We start from the raw sequence: 18,870 nt of genomic DNA, 5'->3' as shown, positions 1-18,870 counted from the left end.
GCCAGTTCTGGATCCACAAAGCAATGTCCCCTTGGATCCCATGCCTCCTTACTTTCTCAATAAGCCTTGCATGGGATACCTTATCAAATGCCTTGCTAATATCCATATACAGTACACCTACTGCTCTACCTTCATCAATGTGTTTAGTCACATCCTCAAAAAATTCAATCAGGCTCGTAAGGCACGACCTGCCTTTGACAAAACAAAGCTGACTATTCCTAATCATATTATGCCTCTCCAAATGTTCATAAATCCTGCTTCTCAGGATCTTCTCCATCAACTTACCAACCACTAAAGAAAGACTCACTGGTCTATAATTTCCTGGGCTATCTATACTCCCTTTCTTGAATAATGGAACAACATCCACAACCTCCAATCCTCTGGAACCTCTTCTGTCCCCATTGATAATGCAAAGATCATTGCCAGAGGCTCAGCAATCTCCTCCCTCACCTACCACAGTAGTCTGGGGTACATCTTGTTCAGTCCTGGTGATTTATCCAACTTGATGTTTCCCAAAAACTCCTACACATCCTCTTTCTTAATACTTATATGCTCAAACTTTTCAGTCCGCTGTAAGTCATCCCACAAATTGCCAAGATCCTTTTCCATAGTGAATACTGAAGCAAAGTATTCATTAAGTACCTCTGCTATCTCCACTGGTTCCATACACACTTTTCCACTGTCACACTTGATTGGTCCTATTCTCTCATATCTTATCCTCTTGCTTTTAACATATTTGTAAAACACCCTGGGGTTCTCCTTAATCCTGTCTGCCAAGGCCTTCTCATGGCCCCTTCTGGCTCTCCTAATTTCTTTCTTGAGCTACTTCCTGCTAGCCTTATAATCTACTAGCTCTCTATCATTACCTAGTTTTTTGAACCTTTCTAAGCTCTTCTTTTCTTCTTGACTAGATCTACAACAGCATTTATACACCACAGTTCCTGTACCCTACCATCCTTACCCTGTCTCATTTGAATGTACCTATCCTGAACATTTGCCACATTTCTTCCATATATGTCCCTGAGAAATCTGTTTCCAGTTTATGCATCTAAGTTCCTGCTGATAGCCTCATATTTCCCCTTACTCCAATTAAATGCTTTCCTAACTTATCTGTTCCTGCAGCTGTGACACTATCTCTGATCAACAGTGCCATGCCCCCACCTCTTTTGCCCCCCCCCGTCCTTTCTGAAACATCTAAAGCCTGGCACTTGAAGTAACCATTTCTGCCCCTGAGCCATCCAAGTCTCTGTAATGGCCACAGCATCATTAGCTCCAAGTACTGATCCATACTCTAAGCTCATCCGCTTTGTTCATAATACTCCTCGCATTAAAATAGACACATCTCAAACCATTGGTCTGAGCGCATCCCTTCTCTATCACCTGCCTACCCTCCCTCTCGCACTGTCTCCAAGCTTTCTCTGTTTGTGAGCCAACAGCCCCTTCCTCTGTCTCTTCAGTTTGGTTTCCACCCCCCAGCAATTCTAGTTTCAACTCTCCCCACTAGCCTTAGCAAACCTCTCTGCTAGGATATTGGTCCCCCGGAATTCAAATGCAACACATCCTTTTTGTACAGGTCACGCCTGCCCAAAAGAGGTCCCAATGATCCAGAAATCTGAATCCTTGCCCCCTGCTCCAATCCTTCAGCCATGCAGTTAACCTCCACCTCACTCTATTCCTGTACTGTCACGTGGCACAAGCAGTAATCCCGAGATTACTACCTTTGTGGATCTACTTCTCAACATACTTCCTAACTCCCTGTAGTCTGCTTTCAGGACCTACTCCCTTTGGTAACATCAAATACTGCAAGTCCAGTTCACTGATTCACTGGTGAGACTGACGACAGAGGAGCTGTGCTACTTCGGTTGTGGCAGGACTAGCCAACACCTCAAAGTCGTCTTTTTCACCTGACCAGAAGAGGAGACAACGAGGCAGTGTGGAAATGCCTCTGTGGGTCATGCTGAAATCCAGACCTGGGTTGGAGGTTGGCCCCTCCTGTCGATACTGCTCTCCAATGTTTGTTCAGTGCTGCCCTCCAGTGTTTGCTTCATGGAAGAACAAGCTGGATTAGGACAACTTGCTATCAGTTCTGCAATCATGCCTCTCTGGGATTTGAGCAATTTAATTTTTTTTCTCTCTGTGGCTGTATGTTTTTCTGAAATCATAGCTACATGTTCTATTTGTGCTGGATGCTGTGTGCTGTTGGTCATGGGTTTTGCACCTTGGCTGGCCCCAGAAAAACACAGTTTCTTTTAGTTATAGTCATGTATAGTTGAATGATAATTGAACTTAAGTGTTTCTGTATTTTCTGTTTTGTAGTTGTTTAATGCAAGCTGTGAAGTGTACCTATGACTCCTGTGGAATTATCCTATGTATGAGATGGTAAAGTCAACCAGTGAATAATTGAGATGAGCCCTGATTGATAGCAATTGTTGGTTTGTAAGGGGAGAAAAAAAGAATGGAACTTCTGAGGGTTATCATGCTGTTGGTGGAATATAGTTCTTCATGTAGGGTTATTTAAATTTTAGGATCTTCCAGAAATGTCTCGGGGAGCTTACTACTAACATTGTTCACATTGTGATCCCTTTGTATTCTGCAGAGATTCTGAATATTCTGACATTTTTCAATAGAGCTTATCTGCTCCCCTTTTCAGTTCCTCTCAGGTCACTATTGGGAAATCTTGAAGACTACTGGCTCCCAAAACATGTCACACAACGTTAGCCACCTTAGAAGAGTTTATTCCAGCAATAATAGCCTCCCTTTAAAGTGTGCAGGCTAGATTTATTTGGAACCAACCTCACAGATTTTGAACATATTGCTGAAATGCACAGCTACTGTATACAAAATTAATTTCCATGCCAGCTGCACAAACAACTTCAACATCAATGATGAAGAAGAGAATCGTCAGCAACACACACAAAGTGCTGGAGAAATCCAGCAAGTCAGGCAGCAACTATGGAGGGGAATAAAGAGTTAATTTTTCAGGCCAAGATTTTCAGTCCTGATGAAGGGTCTTGGTCCTTCTGACTGTTTATTTCCCTCCATAGCTTGCTGAGTTCCTCCAGCATGTTTGGGGTGTTGCTGCAGATTGATTCTAGCATCTGCAGGTTCCTAAGCAATCAGACTGACAAGTCCTAACTGAGCCAGTCTGAGTCTATCATTGTAATCTGTAGGAAACAAAGGGTGAAAGAACGATGAGGGATGAAAGAATCCAAAAGAAAAAAGTAACAACTTTTTAAAAGATTTTGAATGACAATTAAATTCTAAAGGAATGAGACTCCATCATTTAAAACATCAATTTTCCCTCCCCAAGAGGGAATCAATTGTGCAAGTGATTCAGATTTATTGTTTTAAAATTCATCTGTGTTTGAATGTGCCAGCCAGAAATTTCAGTGCTACTTTGGTGTTTAACTCATAAGTAACTTTCAAAAGATGAAGGATTTCACTTACTAAGATAGAGATGTGGTGTTGTAGTTTTTCTTTTGTTTGTTCTTCACAACGTTTACTGCTGCTTCCCGGGATAGCTTAGTTAAAGGCACCAGCTATTTCCAATGGAAGGGTGGGCCTTACTAAGACTTCCTCTCTTTTTAATCAGCTTATCTATAAATCTGCTGAAGGTCTCAAAGGACGTGTGAGTTTTCTTTTTGATTTTCTGTCCCTTTCGTGAGCTTCTTTGCTGCCTCTTCTGAAGCTACAAATTGGTGCCATTTGCTTCTGCATTGGGCTTTTGCAGGTGTATTCTTCGACTGAGAGCCTTACATACCAGTTCATTGACCCCAGCATCAGAAGTCAGGCCAGGTGGAGCCTCTGTGGGTGCTCCACCCTGAAGTACAGAATTCTTTTGGGTATCCAAAAAATGGGAAACACCATTAATAATTCCTTGTATTGAAAGTAAATCAAAACCTTAATTTGAGGAAGTGAGATAATTTTCTGTTTCTAGAGGTTGCTTTCAATTAAGTTAAAACACCAATTCAAAACATGATAAAACTAATGACACCCCAAACGAATCACTTTCTCAACATTAATATTTCTTTTATCTAAGCCTTAAATTCCAGCGAAGAAATTTGGTGGGTTGGCAATGGGATGAGCTAACTGAAGGAAGAAGAAGACCTAAGCCATAATTGTTTAATGGTGTGTAGTACAGTAGGATGTGTATGCTGACGATATAATCCTAACACCCTTCCATTATTGAGCAAATCCAGTTTACTAGTCAACCTGTTTGTGTGCCATACAGGTGAGGCAGTAATTGTTTGAAACAGGTGTTCTGAAAGGACAGGACCCATGAGAATTAGATCCACTGAATATTTAATAACGTTACACTGAACAGCTGTGTCTACAATGCCCTGCATATTTCTTTTGATCAATTGAATAATAGCACAAAGTACCAGACAGACCTTGGAATGGTGTTCATCTTTCAGCCCCACCCTATATAGACTGTTTTGCTATCGAGCCCTCACCATTCCTTGCAAGTAATTATTAATAGTAATGCAAAACAAATAGATTTTCATATATGGTATTGTTAGTTAGTCAAGATTATATAAAGAATTCCAAAATATCTCTCTCACAAAGGAGTGTAACTGTTCAAATTTTCTCCTCAATTTTATTCTGTGGTTTTATAATTCTGACAACTATCTAGAAGACTAGGAAAACATCACAACTTCACAATTTTAGTACTGCATTTATCAGAATAATCAATTTAGTTTCAGCACATTTGAAAATTTCCAAGCAACATACACAAAATGCTGGTGGAACGCAGCAGGCCAGGCAGCATCTATAGGAAGAAGTACAGTCGACGTTTCGGGCCGAGACCCTTCTTCAGGACTAATGAAGTTAGGGTCTTGGCCCGAATCGTTGACCATACATCTTCCTATAGATGCTGCCTGGCCTGCTGCGTTCCACCAGCATTTTGTGTGTGTTGTTTGAATTTCCAGCATCTGCAGATTTCCTTGTGTTTGTGAAAATTTCCAAAGCTGGCTCTGTTTGTCAAGTACAAGTATTTAAGTTGAGAGCCACCTTCTTGTACCACTGCAGTCCTCTGGTGCAGGAGCTCCCACAGTTCTATTGAGGTGGGGGCTGGCATGTTCAGAATCAGTAATAATAAAGAAGCAGGTCAGGGGCCATGGAGAGGGGAACCTGCAGGTGAAGGTGTTCCCATGCTCCTGTTGCTCTTGCACTTCCTGGCTTTAAAGGTCACAGGTTTGAGAGATACTATTAATCAAATTATAAATGGTTTATATTACTGCAAGTTGTGGAAATAGTGGAGGAAATGTATGTTTAAGGTGGTAGATGGTGATCAAGTTCTGGTCCTTGTCCTAGATGGTGTCGAATTTCTTGACAGTTGTCGGAGTTGTACTCATCCGGGAAAATGGAGAGTATTCCACCCATTGGAATACCCTGTGTTTTGCTTGTACTTTGCCAGTGGTGGAAAGGCTTTGGGCTATCGGGAGATGAATCGCAAACCACAAAAATGCCCAGCTACTGATAATCTCTTGTCGTCACAGTATTTCTGTTGCTGGCCCAGTTGAGTTTCTGATGGTCACCTCTTAGCTGTCCTTGGCTGAGGGCTCCATGATGGTATTGCAAGTTGAATATCAAGAATGGGCAGATAATCATTCTTGTTAGAGATGGTCAATGTCTGCCACTTTTGTGGCATAAATATACCATTCCCTTAACAGCCCATGCATGAGCCTTGCCTAAGTCCTGGAGTATGCTAACAGGAGTGACTATTTTGGGTGTTTTGTTTTATAATTCACTTACTGTAATATTATGGACAATTTGCAGAATGTAAACTTTAATTGGAGCTTCCTGAAGCTTAAGTTGCTATTGGTTGTTTATCTTAATATGTCATTAAGAGTCAAACATTATCAGGGCATAAATCACACCGGATTGACACTGGTCAGTATTATGTGAATCGACTGACTGAAGGAACATTTCAGGATTCTCAACTACTGTGAGCAAAAGCAAGAGAAAAAAGGAAATGAGCCTGGAATTTTGTTAACTACTGACCCCTAGTGGTAGTGAAATAGTTCAGCACGTTCAAGGGATAACTGGATATTAAACAAAAAGGGATCACTGGGTTGTGGATGATCTACTTACATAGAATATGTAGCACAATATGGAATCTTCAGTCGAAGACATTGTGCTGACCAGTATAAACCTACTCCATGTTCAATATAACCCTTTCTTCCAGTTATGCCCATGAGGCTGTCTAAGAGTCTCTTAAATGTCCCTATTATACCACTCCCGGAAGGACATTCCAGGCATCTACCACTTTCTGTGTAATATATCTACCTCTGACATCCCCCATAAATTTTCCTCCATTACTTTAAATAGATGTCCTCTGGTATTGGCCAGGGAATAAGTCAATGGCTGTCCCTGTCTATACCTCTTATAACCTTACACAGCTCTATCAAGTAGCTTCTCATCGTCTTTCTAAAATTCAAAGAATCCTAAAATAAGGAGAATCCATTGACCTTATTTAAAATCCATATGCACCACATCTACTGCTCTACCTTCATCGATTTGTTTCATTACTCCCCCTAGAAAGGCTATCAGCCTCATGACACATGATTTGCCTCTCAGAAAGCTATGCTGACTATCCCTATTCAGATTATGCCTCTCCAGATGCTCATAAATCCTGCCCTTAAGAACTGCCCATAAGAAGTGGTAGTTTTCCCACCACTAATGTGAGATTCAGTGGTCGGTAATACTCAAGATCATCCCTATTAACTTTCTTGAACAATGGAACAATTATTACCATCCTCCAGCCTTCTGGTACTACTCTTGTGGCTAAGGATGATACAAAATTCATTGTCAGCACCCCAACAAACTTTCCCCTTGTTTCCCTGGAGACTTGCTGTATAGCTCCCAACACTGCTGTTTTCTTAAGCTTGACATGCTCCAGCAAGTTAGCCTGATCTACATAGTTAACTCACCTTCATCAAAGTCTCCCTCACTGAAGCAAAGTAATTATTAAAGACATCCCTTACCTCCTCTGCTTCCATGCATGTTTCCCCCTTTATCCCTGATCGAACTTACCCACACACCAGTCATCATCCTGTTCTTTGTGTGTGTATATAAAAAATAAAACACATTGGGGTTTTTCCTTAATCCTATTTTCCAAGGCCTTCCCATGTTCTCTTCTAGCTCTTCTAAGTTCCTCCTTAAGGTCCTTCATGGCTACCTTATAACTCTTAAGAGCCCCAACTGATTTTTGATTCCAAAACCTTAGGTATGCTTCCTTTTCCCTCTTGACTAAATGTTCCACCACTCTTGTCAACCATGATTCCCTCACCCTACCATCCTCTCCCTGCCTCAATGGGACAAACCTATCCAGAAGGCAATGCAAGTGCTTCCTAAGCAACCTTTACATTCTTGCTGTACATTCCCCCCCAGGTACATATGCTTTTAATTTGCACTCCCAAATCCTGTCTAATACACTCTCCCAATTAAATCCTTTCCCATATCTTATGCATTGCCATGTGAAGGGTCAGGGATTTGTGGTCATCATCTCCGAAATGCTCACCCATCAAGAAATCCATCACCTGACTAGATCCAGTATGGTCTCTCCTCTAGTCAGTCTGTCCACATAGTGTGTCAGTAATCTGACCTGGACACACCTAACACATTCCGCTTCATCTGAAACCTCTTGCATGAAGGAGATGCCAATCAATATTAGGGCAGTTAAAGTCACCAATGTCAACCTGCCTATTATTTCTGCACCCTCCCAAAAACTGCTTATTTACCTGCCCTTCAGTGTCCCTGTCACTATTATCAACCTAAAGATTACTCTCAAGAGAACTATTGCTGCTTTATCGGTTTCTGACTTCTACCCATACTGACTTAGCAGATGATCTGCAGCCGTGATACTATCCCCAATTAGCAATGTTGCCACTTTTCCTCCCTTCCTACTCCTTCTGAAACATCTAAGCCCCACAATATCAAGCTGCCAATCCTGTCCTTGTAACAGCTAAGACTTTATATTGACCACAGCGTCATAATTCCATGTACTGATCCAGGCTCTAAATCCATCAGCCTTGTATTTCTCGCATTAAAGTAAAACATTTCAACCCATCTAACTGACGGCATTTATGTCCTTTCCACTACCTGTCTTTCTTTATTTTCCCTGTATCTGCCTTTACACCAACTGCTCCATCATTTGACCTAACATTCTGGTTCCCACCCCCCTGCCAATCTAGTTTATTTCCTCCCACAACTCTGCAAACCTATCTTGGAGAACTCTAAGTTGAGACAATTCTCCTATGCATTTTTAAAACATTTTTCAAGATGGTAATAATATGAAACTCTCCCATCTTGGAGACACAAACGTTTTCAGATGGTGGAATCTGGAAATACAAACAAGTCTGATGGGGGATCTCAGAAAACTGAGCTGCATCTATGAGGGGAAATGTTGATAATCCTTTCTGCATACAAATGCCTCTTGAGTAGCTGAGTTCTATGGGGAAAAGTTTTTTGATGTATAGATAAATTATGTATACCATGAGTTTAATTAAGAGTAATGTGTGGGTTACCACAAAATGAAAGAATTATATTAACTATATATAGAGCAAGACAATACTAGTAACTTTAGAGAGAAATCAGGTTGCAGACAGTTTTCAAGAACAGAACCTGAGGATTAACTGTATAGCTTTCTAACAAAATTTAACAGAACTGTTGAGTGTGAAACAGAATCTAACGCATTTAATGATTTTTATGTTTCAAGCCAGTTTAACTAATTCTGCATCAACATTTCTCTGGCATATGTGAAAATTAACAATTTTAAAGGTCTTAATTATATTTATCAAACTACTTGATGGACATAGTATAATAGAAGTAGACAAAAACTGAAAAAAAGAGAGAGATCAACTGTTTTGGAAATTCAAGATCTGAAAATCTGCAATATATTAGGCAACAAAATAAATATGCATATTTGTTTATATTAATGATAAAATAATACATAAGATCATCCCCTTCAAAGAAAATCACTAGGGAAAAGAGAAATTATAAAAAAAATTAACTCTACACAAGAAGCCACAAGTGATTCTTTCCTATTAACAACCCATCAAAATTCTTACACAAACTCTCTTGTGAATTCAATCAGCTGTGTTCGAAGATAACTCTCAGTAGCAGCTAAATTGTTTGTTGACAGCTTGCATAAACTGGAACTAAGAATATTTTCTTCAGAAAATTTGAGAAGTTGGTAATGCAGATAGATAACTGAGAAGGGAGTAAAATCTGACTTTCAAAGTTTAGAATATTTTAACATGTTCATAAATGGTCATAGAAGAGAAAATTAATTCATTATTGCAAAGTAACCATTTCACAAATGTAATACTATCGCTCACCATCTGTAATGTCTTGTTGCATTTTGCTGCAAAATGTGAAATTATTATTAAAAAGCCTAAAACAATTATTGATTTGTATAAATCATTAGTTTATCTCAACAAGAAAGGTAATTGTTTTGTAAAAGATCAGCTAAATATCAACAGAACAGGAAAATATGCAGACTGATGTACAAAATTAATTTGTTCCATCTAGCCTTTAGAGTTATGCATAAGCATAACTATTTGAGAAAAGGATTATGTGGTTCCCACTACCTTTCTTTCTGTTGGTATTCATCACAAGCAGCAACCGGAGCTAACAATTCCAAACATGATATCTCCTGAAAGGTCATTAATATAAAAATTTGATATCTACTGGAAAAGCACGTGTCAATATGCAGTCACACTCTAGTAAATTATTGATATGTTCCTAGCGATGACTCAACAGTAGGTTACTTGGCAACAAGTAATCAAATTGATTGGGCAGTCATTCTGATGTAAATGAGTCAAATAAGCATGCTTTTTAGTTTTGCAAATTTCTATGAACCTGGGCAATGGTGTTAGAAATAGTAACTGTCTATTAAAAACAACCGCAAAAGAAGATTTCTTATCTTAGATGGCACAACTGCAAAAACATCTCGTGTATCACCACAATCAGTTCTCAGTTTTGTTGTTGCAATGTGTAGTGTATATACACAACATTTGGATTTCATTGAGTAGAGAACCAAGTTAAGTTTAATTGACAAGAGACTTGGATCATTTTCATAATGGACAGAAGATATTGCAGTAAAGTGAGAAGATTATGAGGTAGTGAACCCTTAACACCAATCCTTGTGCGTGACAAAGGAAAGGTGCACAAATACATTCTTTTAACCATTCCATTGCATTCCCTCAGTGATGGGAACTGCGGGTAGTCAGAAGGTGCTTCCTTCCCTTCATCAAAACTTTCATTGGAATCTTTAGCTGCAGTTCTTTGTTAATCACAAGTGACTTGAGATACCAGCTGTTGATCTCCAGTTTCCTGTCCTGTTTTTTTTTAATTTTCCTGTAAAGTTCACAAAAGGGAACACTTGGACTAGGACTGAGCTAAGCCACATAACTGGTTGAAATCTGGAAGTGGTAGTCCTCTGTTTCAGTCACAATTACTGCATTCTAAAGGCAAGATGACACAACTGTGGCTAACAAGAGAAGGCAAAGCCAACATAGAAGCCAAAGAGAAGGCATAGAGCAAAAATTAGTGAGAAGTTAGAGGATTAAGAAGCTTTCAAATACCCACAGAAAGAAACTAAAAAAGTCATTAAGAAAGTAAAGATGGAATACGAAAGTAAGCTAACCAGTAATTTTAAAGAAGATGCCAAAAGTTTCTTCAGGTACATAAAATGTAAAAGAGAAGAGTGAGTGGATATCAGACTGCTGGAAAATGATGCTGGAGAGGTAGCAACACAGACAAAATGCTAGAGGAACTCAGCATGCCAGGCAACATCTATGGAAGAAAGTACAGTTGACTGGATATCCAGCATCTGCAGATTCTCTCTTGTTTACGTCTGGAGGGGTAGTAATGGGTGACGAAGAAATGGTGGATGAACTGAATAAGTATTTTGCATCTGTCTTCTCTGTGGAATACTCACGGAGTATGGTAGAACTTCCAGGTGTCAGGGGGCATGAAGTGTGGGAAGTTACCTTAAATAGAAAGAAAGTTCTTCAGAAACTGAAAGGTTTGAAGGTAGATAAATCACCTGGACCAGATAGTATACACCCCAGAGTTCTGAAAGAGGTGGCTGAAGAGATCGTGGGGGCATTAGTAATGATCTTTCAAGAATCACTGGTTTCTGGAATGTTTCCGTAAGACTGGAAAATTGCAAATGAAACCCCACTCTTCAAGAAGGGACAGAGACAGAAAGAAAGAAACTATAGGCCAGTTAGTCAAACCTCAGAGGTTGGGAAAATGTTGGAGTCAATTATTAAGAATGATGACTCAGGGTACGTGGAGGCATATGATAAAATACGCCATAGTTAGCATGGGAATTTTCAAGGGAAAATCATGCCTGACAAATCTGTTGAAATAACAAGCAGGATATACAAAGGAGAATCATCTGATATTGTGTACTTGGATTTTCAGAAGGCCTTTGACAAGGTGCCACACATGAGGCTGCTTAACAAGCTATGAGCCCAAGGTATTACAAGGAAGAGTCCTACATGGATGAAGCAGTGCTGACTGGCAGAAGGCAAAGTGTGGGAATAAAGGAAGCATCTTCTGGTTGTCTGCTGGTGACTAATGGTGTTCCACAAGGGTCTGAGTTGGGATCGCCACTTTTTACGTTATATGTTAATGATTTGGATGATGGAATTGATGGCTTTGTTGCAAAGTTTGCAGATGATATGAAGGTAGGTGGAGGGGCAGGTATTTTTACGTAAGTAAAGAGGCTACAGAGGACTTAGATTGAGAGAATGGGCAAAGAAGTAGCACTGGAATACAATGTTGGGAACTGTATGAATTAGGAAATAAAAGTGTTGACTATTTTCTATATGGAGATCTAATCCAAAAACTGAGGCACAAAAGGACTTGGGAGTCCTTGTGCAGGATTCCCTAAAGTTTAGTTTGAAGGTTGAGTTGGTGGTGAGGAAGACAAATGCAATGCCAGCATTCATTTCAAGAGGACTAGAATATAAAAGCAAGGATGTAATGTTGAAACTATAAAGCTCTGGTGAGACCTCACTTGGAGTATTGTGAGCAGTTCTGGGCCCCTTATCTTAGAAATGATGTGCTGAAACTGGAGAAGGTTCAAAGGATGTTTACGAAAATGCTTCCAGGTTTGAACGGCTTGTCATATGAAGAGCATTTGATGGCTCTGTGCTTGTCTTCACTGGAATTCAGAAGAATGAGGAGTGATCTCATTGAAACCTATCAAATGGTGAAAGGCCTTGATAGAAGGCCTACTCCTATATCTTATATTCTTATGGTTATGGTCTTATATAGGGAAAAACCATGCATAATCTGCCCCACTAGTTTGCTCAAGGTGTTCTTTTCTAGTTGTTGGAGCAGGTGTGGTGGTCTCAAATTGGACGTGATGATTGAGTAGTTTACTTACTATCAGATTTTGGCTGTGGCTTCTGCTATTTCATTGAAGCAAGCAGCATAGTGATGAGTTGCTTCCCACAGACAGAGCAGGTGTCAAAGCAAACAGATATCAGCATTCTTGTCAGCAAATAATGAAGATTGTGCAGCATTTCTCCAGATAACAAAAGACAGTATAATCTTTATTAGAGACTGTGGTGAACTATGTGCCTGTCTGGACACGCCCCCTGCTGACTGCTCCTGTGGCTCCTCCCACAGGCCCCTGTATAAAGGCGATCTGAGGCCTGACGCTCGGCCTCAGTCTCCAGGATGTAGTATGGTGGTCACTCACTCCTGGTTCCTTCTTCCAGTCAATAAAAGCCGATATCTCGCCTTACGTCTCAGTGTGAGTTATTGATGGTGCATCAGAGACTAGGCACTAAAACTCTCAGGACCCCATAGTTTACTTGCCGCTTGAGTGAGTTATTACTTCATGCCATGTTAAACAAAAGATCATGTAATTTATGACCATACTTTTCCGAAAAATATAATTTAATACTTTATTTTTGTTTAAAAACATGTTTAAAATCACATTTTTAATTGAAGTACATTCATCCCAAAGAATTGAATTGACTTTATTACTTACATCCCTCATATACATGAGCAAGAATCTTTACATTACATCTCCATCTAAATGTGCAATGTGCAAGTTATAGTAATTTGTAATTACATATAATTTTTGGTGATTTATAATTATATATATAATTTATAATCAGATGTTACTTTTATCAGTCTTCTACTTTTTTGAGTTACATTTAAAATCAAAAATTATTTCCATATAGTAATTTTAATATCTTTAACATTCAATCCATCATCCCCTTAAAACTAATAAGCTTAAAGACCTTCGCTTCAATACCTCTTTGTGCAATTGTTTCCTCAATCTCCTCACTTGCAGACCCCAGTCAGTTCAGATTGGCAACAAAATCTCCTCCACAGTTTCCGTGAGCGCAGGTGCACCATAAGGCTGTGTCCTCACTCTACTGTTCGACTCACTTTGCACTTATGACTGTGTGACTAAGCACAGCTCCAGTGCCATATTCAAGTTTTCTGATGACACCACTGTCTTAGGCTAAATCAAAGGTATTGATGAATGAGCATAGCCAACGGAGATTGAAAATCTGGCTGAGTGGTGCCACAACAACCACCTCTCACTCGATGTCAGCAAGACCGAGGAGCTGATTGCTGACTTCAGGAGGAGGAAATCAGAGAGCCAGTCCTCATTGGAGGATCAGAGATGGAGAGGGTCAGCAACTTTAAATTCCTCACTGTTATCATTTCAGAGGATCTGTTCTGGTCCAGTACAGAAATGCAACTATGAAGAAAGCGCAGAAGCACCTCTACTTCCTTAGGAACTTGCAAAGATTCAGCATGACATCTAAAACTTTGACAAAATTGTATAGGTGTGTGGTTTTAAAAAGCAAACACGAGGAAATCTGCAGATGCTGGAAATTCAAGCAACACACACAAAATGCTGGTGGAACGCAGCAGGCCAGGCAGCATCTATAGGGAGAAGCACTGCCGATGTCAGGACGAAGGGTCTCAGCCCGAAACGTTGACAGTGCTTCTTCCTATAGATGCTGCCTGGCCTGCTGCGTTCTACCAGCATTTTGTAGGCATGTGGTGGTGAGTATATTGACGCTGCAACACAGCCTGCTATGGAAACACCAATGTCCTTGAATGGAAAATTCTACAAAAAGTAGTGAATACGGCCATCCCCACCACTGAGCACATCTACACAGAGCATTGTTGCAGGAAAGCAGCATCGATCATCAGGAACCCCCACCACCCAGGTCATGCTCATCTCTTGCTGCTGCCACCAGGAAGAAGGTAGAGTAGCCGCAGGACGCAGACCACCAGGTTCAGGAACAGTTACTACCACTCAACCATCAGACTCTTGAACCAAATGGGATAACTTTACTCAACTTCACTCGCCCCATCACTGAAGTAATCCCGCAATCCATGGACTCACTTTCAAAGACTCTTCATCTCATTTTCTTGATATTTATTGCTTATTTATTTATTATTATTTATTTGTTTTTGTATTTGCACAGTTGGCTTTTGCACTTGGGTTGAATGCCTAGTTGGTGCAGTCTTTCATTAGCTTTATTATGGTTATTATACTATTATAGTTTTATTGAGTATACTTGCAAGAAAATGAATCTCAAGGTCGTATAGAGTGACATATATGTACTTTGATAATACATTTACTTTGAACTTTGAACCTGAATAAATCTTCAATTCTATTAACATACATCAATTACTATTTCCTCATACCAGTAAATTTGAAAAAATATACTGTATAAGTTCTAAAATTTATAAAATTGTAGTTCAATTGTTCAAAATAATTAATGTTTTGACAATGTCTTCTGTGTGTATGTGTGTGTTTAAAAGAAATGACCCCATCATACATTCCTTAACAACCAAGATACAATTTCAGTATAATATTGCATTCAATTTCTATTTTAGAAAATTTTCTAATGTTAAGAACGTATTCAAAAATGAATATAAAAATTTTCCTAAATACCACAGAATCTATGGATGTTCTTTGTTTCACCTCAAAACAGAACAGAAATGTTCTGAGACAAAAATTTGTTTCATAATTACTGTACTCAAGGAAGAAAACATTGTTGGGTAACTGTAGAGTTTTCTCTAAAATAGGAAATATCACCATAACTATCTCCTTTAAAGTCAAGCAGTTATAAAGATTTAGAGTCATCTTCTATTTTCTGCAGCAGGACTTTTTCTGCCTCAATTGATTTATTTATTTAACTGGTATATTTTTAAGACGGTTAGCAGAACCCGAAACCTCACCAAACCCACTCCAAAAGTGACCATGTCTGTCTCTCTGCTTGAGCTAAAATATGCTTTTGAACATTGTAAATTTTAACAACTTTGATGCTGAAATGTCGTTTAACTTTGTGACCATCGTATGTTCAAGAAATAGAATGAAGTGGCCATTAACTATACCAATTTGAGGATAAACCCAATTATACCACAAGGGCTAATTCCAAGAAATCCACGTCTTAAGGGAACTGTATTGTACTACAAACATTGGAAAATTTGGAAGTTTTCATATTGCGTACTGTGAAAAAAAGCATATGCATTTTTGTGACTCAATGGAAAAGTAAAATAGTCCATCTAAATATGAAAAAATATAAAACTTGCATTAGATAATTATGGGGCCATTTCGCCATCAATCTAATGAGCCTCAAAATGAACCTCATAATGCAAGATTTTGACTTTAAATGTTCACAGTACCCATCCCCACACAAATGCTGCTTGACCTGTTGAGTGTCTCCGGCATTTTGTTGAGCCTCAAAATGATTCCTTGATTCACACAAATCTGATACATAGAATCATAGTACACTACAGCACAGTACAGGCCCTTCAGCCCTCCATGTTGTGCCGACCCATATAATCCTTAAATAACAGTACTAAACCCACACTACCCCATAACCTTCCATTTTTCTTTCATCCATATGCCTGTCCAAGAGGTTCTTAAATACCCCTAATGTTTTAGCCTCCACCACCATCCCTGGCAAGTCATTCCTGGCACTCACAACCCTCTGTGTAAAAAAACTTACCCCTGATGTCTCCCCTAAACTTCCCTCCCTTAATTTTGTACATATGCCCTCTGGTGTTTGCTATTGGTGCCCTGGGAAACATACTGACTATACACCCTATCTATGCCTCTCATAATCTTGTAGACCTCTATCAAGTCCCCTCTCAAGTCCTCACACTCTTAAGTAACTGACCATTAATCCTGTACTCAGTCTTCTGGTTTGTCCTTCCAAAATGCATCACCTCACACTTGTCTGGATTGAACTCCATCTGCCATTTTTCTGCACAACTCTATATCCCCTTGTAACCTTCAACCACCTACAGCTCCATCTACAACTCCTCTAATCTTTGTGTCATCCACAAACTTACTCACCCATCCTTCCGCCTTTACATCCAGGTCATTTATGAAAATCACAAATAGCAGGGGTCCTAGGACGGATCCACTAGTCACCGACCTCCAGGCAGGACACTTTCCTTCCACAACTACCCTCTGCTTTCTTCCTTTAAGCCAATTTTTTATCCAAACAACCAAGGTTCCACTTATCCCATACCTGATGACTTTCCGGATGAGCCTCTCATGAGGGACCTTGTCAAATGCTTTGCTAAAGTCCACATAGACCACATCCACTGCCCTATCCTCATCAATTTCTTGTGTTACCTCTTCAACAAACTCATTCAGGCTTGTGAGGCACGATCTTCCCTTCACAAAGCCAGGTTGACGATCCATGAGTAAGCTGTACTTCTCCAAATGCTCATAGATCCTATCCTTAAGAATCCTTTCCAGTAGTTTGCATACCACTGACATAAGACTCACCGGTCTATAGTTCCCAGTTTTCTCCCGATTACCTTTTTTAAACAAGGGAACTACATTTGCCATTCTTCAGTCCTCCAGCTCTTCCCCTGCAGCCAAAGAATTCAAACATCATGGCTAATGCTCCTGTGATCTCTTCTCTCAATTCCCACAACAACCTGGGGTGTATCATATCCGGCCCTGGGGATTTATCAATCTTAATGTTTTTAAGAATATCCAGCACTACTTCTTTCTTAATCTCCACACTATCCAGCACACAGGCCCGCTCTACTTCGACCTCATCCTGATGAAGATCCTTTACACTTGTGAATACTGAAGCAAAGTATTCATTTTGGACCTCCCCAACCTCCTCCGCTTCCAGGCACATGTTGCTCTCTTTATCCTTTAGCAGTCCCACCTTCGTTCTCGTCAACCTCCTATTCTTCACATACGCATAGAACACGTTGGGGTTCTCCTTAATCCTACATGCCAAGGCCTTCTCATGTCCCCTTCGAGCTCTCCTAAGTCCTTTCTTTAGCTCCTTCCTGGCTAATCTATATTTCTCATAAGCCCCTCCTACTTCCTGCTTCTTACATCTAACATATGCTTCCTTTTTCCACTTGATGAGTTGCCTCACATGTTTCGTCAGCCACGGTTCCCTTTTCCTACCATTTTTTCCTTGCCTCAGTGGGACAAACCTATCCTGAACCCAGCTCAAGTGGTCTCTAAACTTCTCCCACATTACTTCTGTGCTTTCCCCTTTGAACATCTGTTTCCAATTTACTCTCTCAAGTTCCTGTCTCATCCCTTCAAAGTTAGCCCTTCCCCAGTTAGGCACTTTACCATTTTGTCTGATTTTATCCCTTTCCATAGCTATGCTGAAGCTAAGGGAGTTGTGGTCACTCTCACCAAAATGCTCCCCCACCAAGAGGTCTGTCACCTGACCAGGTTCATTACCCAGAACTAGATCCAGAATGGCCTCTCCTCTCGTCAGCCAGTCCACATACTGTGTCAGGAATCCTTCTTGAACACACCTGACAAAATCAGCCCCATCTATCCCCCTTGCACTCAGGAGGTGCCAGTCATTATGAGGGAAGTTGAAATCACTCATAACTTCTACCCTGTATTTCCTGCACCATTCTAAAACCTGCCTGCTTATCTGCTCCTTGGTGTCCCGAGGGCTATTTGGGAGCCTGTAGACTACTCCCAGCACAGTGATTGATCCCTTCCTATTTCTGACTTCCGTGGACACTCCTTCTGCAGCGTCCTCCCTTTCTATAGCCGTGATGCTATCCCTGACCAGCAAAGCCACTCCCCCCCTTTTCTACCTCCCATCCTATTCCTTTTAAAACACCTGAACCCTGGGAGTTACATCATCCCATTCTGTCCTTCCTCCAACCAAGTTTCAGTAACGGCCACAACATCATAGCTCCACGTACTATTCCATGCTCCAAGTTCATCCTCCTTGTTCCTAATACGCCTAGCATTGAAATAGACACATTTCAACCCCTTTAACTAGATACAATAATGTTCTGTCCCCTGCCTGTCCTTCCTCATCAACTCAGAACTCTTAGCATCATGCCCTTGTCCTTCTACCTTAATCCTTGCACTCACATTCTGATTCCCACCCCCCACCCCGCCAAACTAGTTTAAACCCTCCCCAACAGCTCTATCAAACCTGCCCACCAGGTTTCCATTAGATTGTTCACTATCGTCAAGCAAAAGACAAATGTTTTCTTTTTTACAGAGAATTATTCATTTGGTATGAAGCAAAGGATATTGTAATTTTAAACATTTTGACTGGTTTGATACCCAGTGACCTTACAAAAATTTATAATTATGAAATGCCGATTGAAGAAATTCACAGGGTTAAGATAGTGAAACCAGTAAACGTGCAATCACCATTCCATAGAATGGAAATTGAATTTTTTTTTGGTATGCTAACAAATAACCTAGAGATCCCAGGTATTTGAAGGGCAGATGTGTTATTTGTAATTTGCTGAGCAGGCAACATAGACAAAAGGGGACTCTCACATCACTAATGCTGCTTGAATATATACGTATGTCAGATTATAATAATATTTATT

At 40.1% G+C, this 18,870-nt stretch overlaps 1 protein-coding gene across 5 annotated transcripts in view; it reads left to right on the top strand.

Annotated features, from left to right (window-relative positions):
- The window catches only part of otofa (otoferlin a), a 351,746-nt gene that overhangs the window by 187,963 nt on the left and 144,913 nt on the right, over window positions 1–18,870 (top strand). Inside the window, exons 6-7 of one of the 5 annotated variants that reach the window (XM_059981755.1) lie at window positions 15,432–15,452; window positions 15,953–15,974. The exons of the other annotated variants lie outside the window; for them this stretch is intronic. Of the exons in view, the coding sequence (XP_059837738.1) occupies window positions 15,432–15,452; window positions 15,953–15,974 (43 nt within the window). The remainder of the gene's footprint in view (window positions 1–15,431; window positions 15,453–15,952; window positions 15,975–18,870) is intronic. 5 annotated transcript variants of the gene reach the window in all.

This window comes from Hypanus sabinus, chromosome 10, assembly GCF_030144855.1.
Source record: "Hypanus sabinus isolate sHypSab1 chromosome 10, sHypSab1.hap1, whole genome shotgun sequence".
Classification (NCBI taxonomy): Eukaryota; Metazoa; Chordata; class Chondrichthyes; order Myliobatiformes; family Dasyatidae; genus Hypanus; species Hypanus sabinus.
Note: the sequence above shows the minus strand (reverse complement) of the source record. Positions and strands in the feature narration are given on the sequence as shown.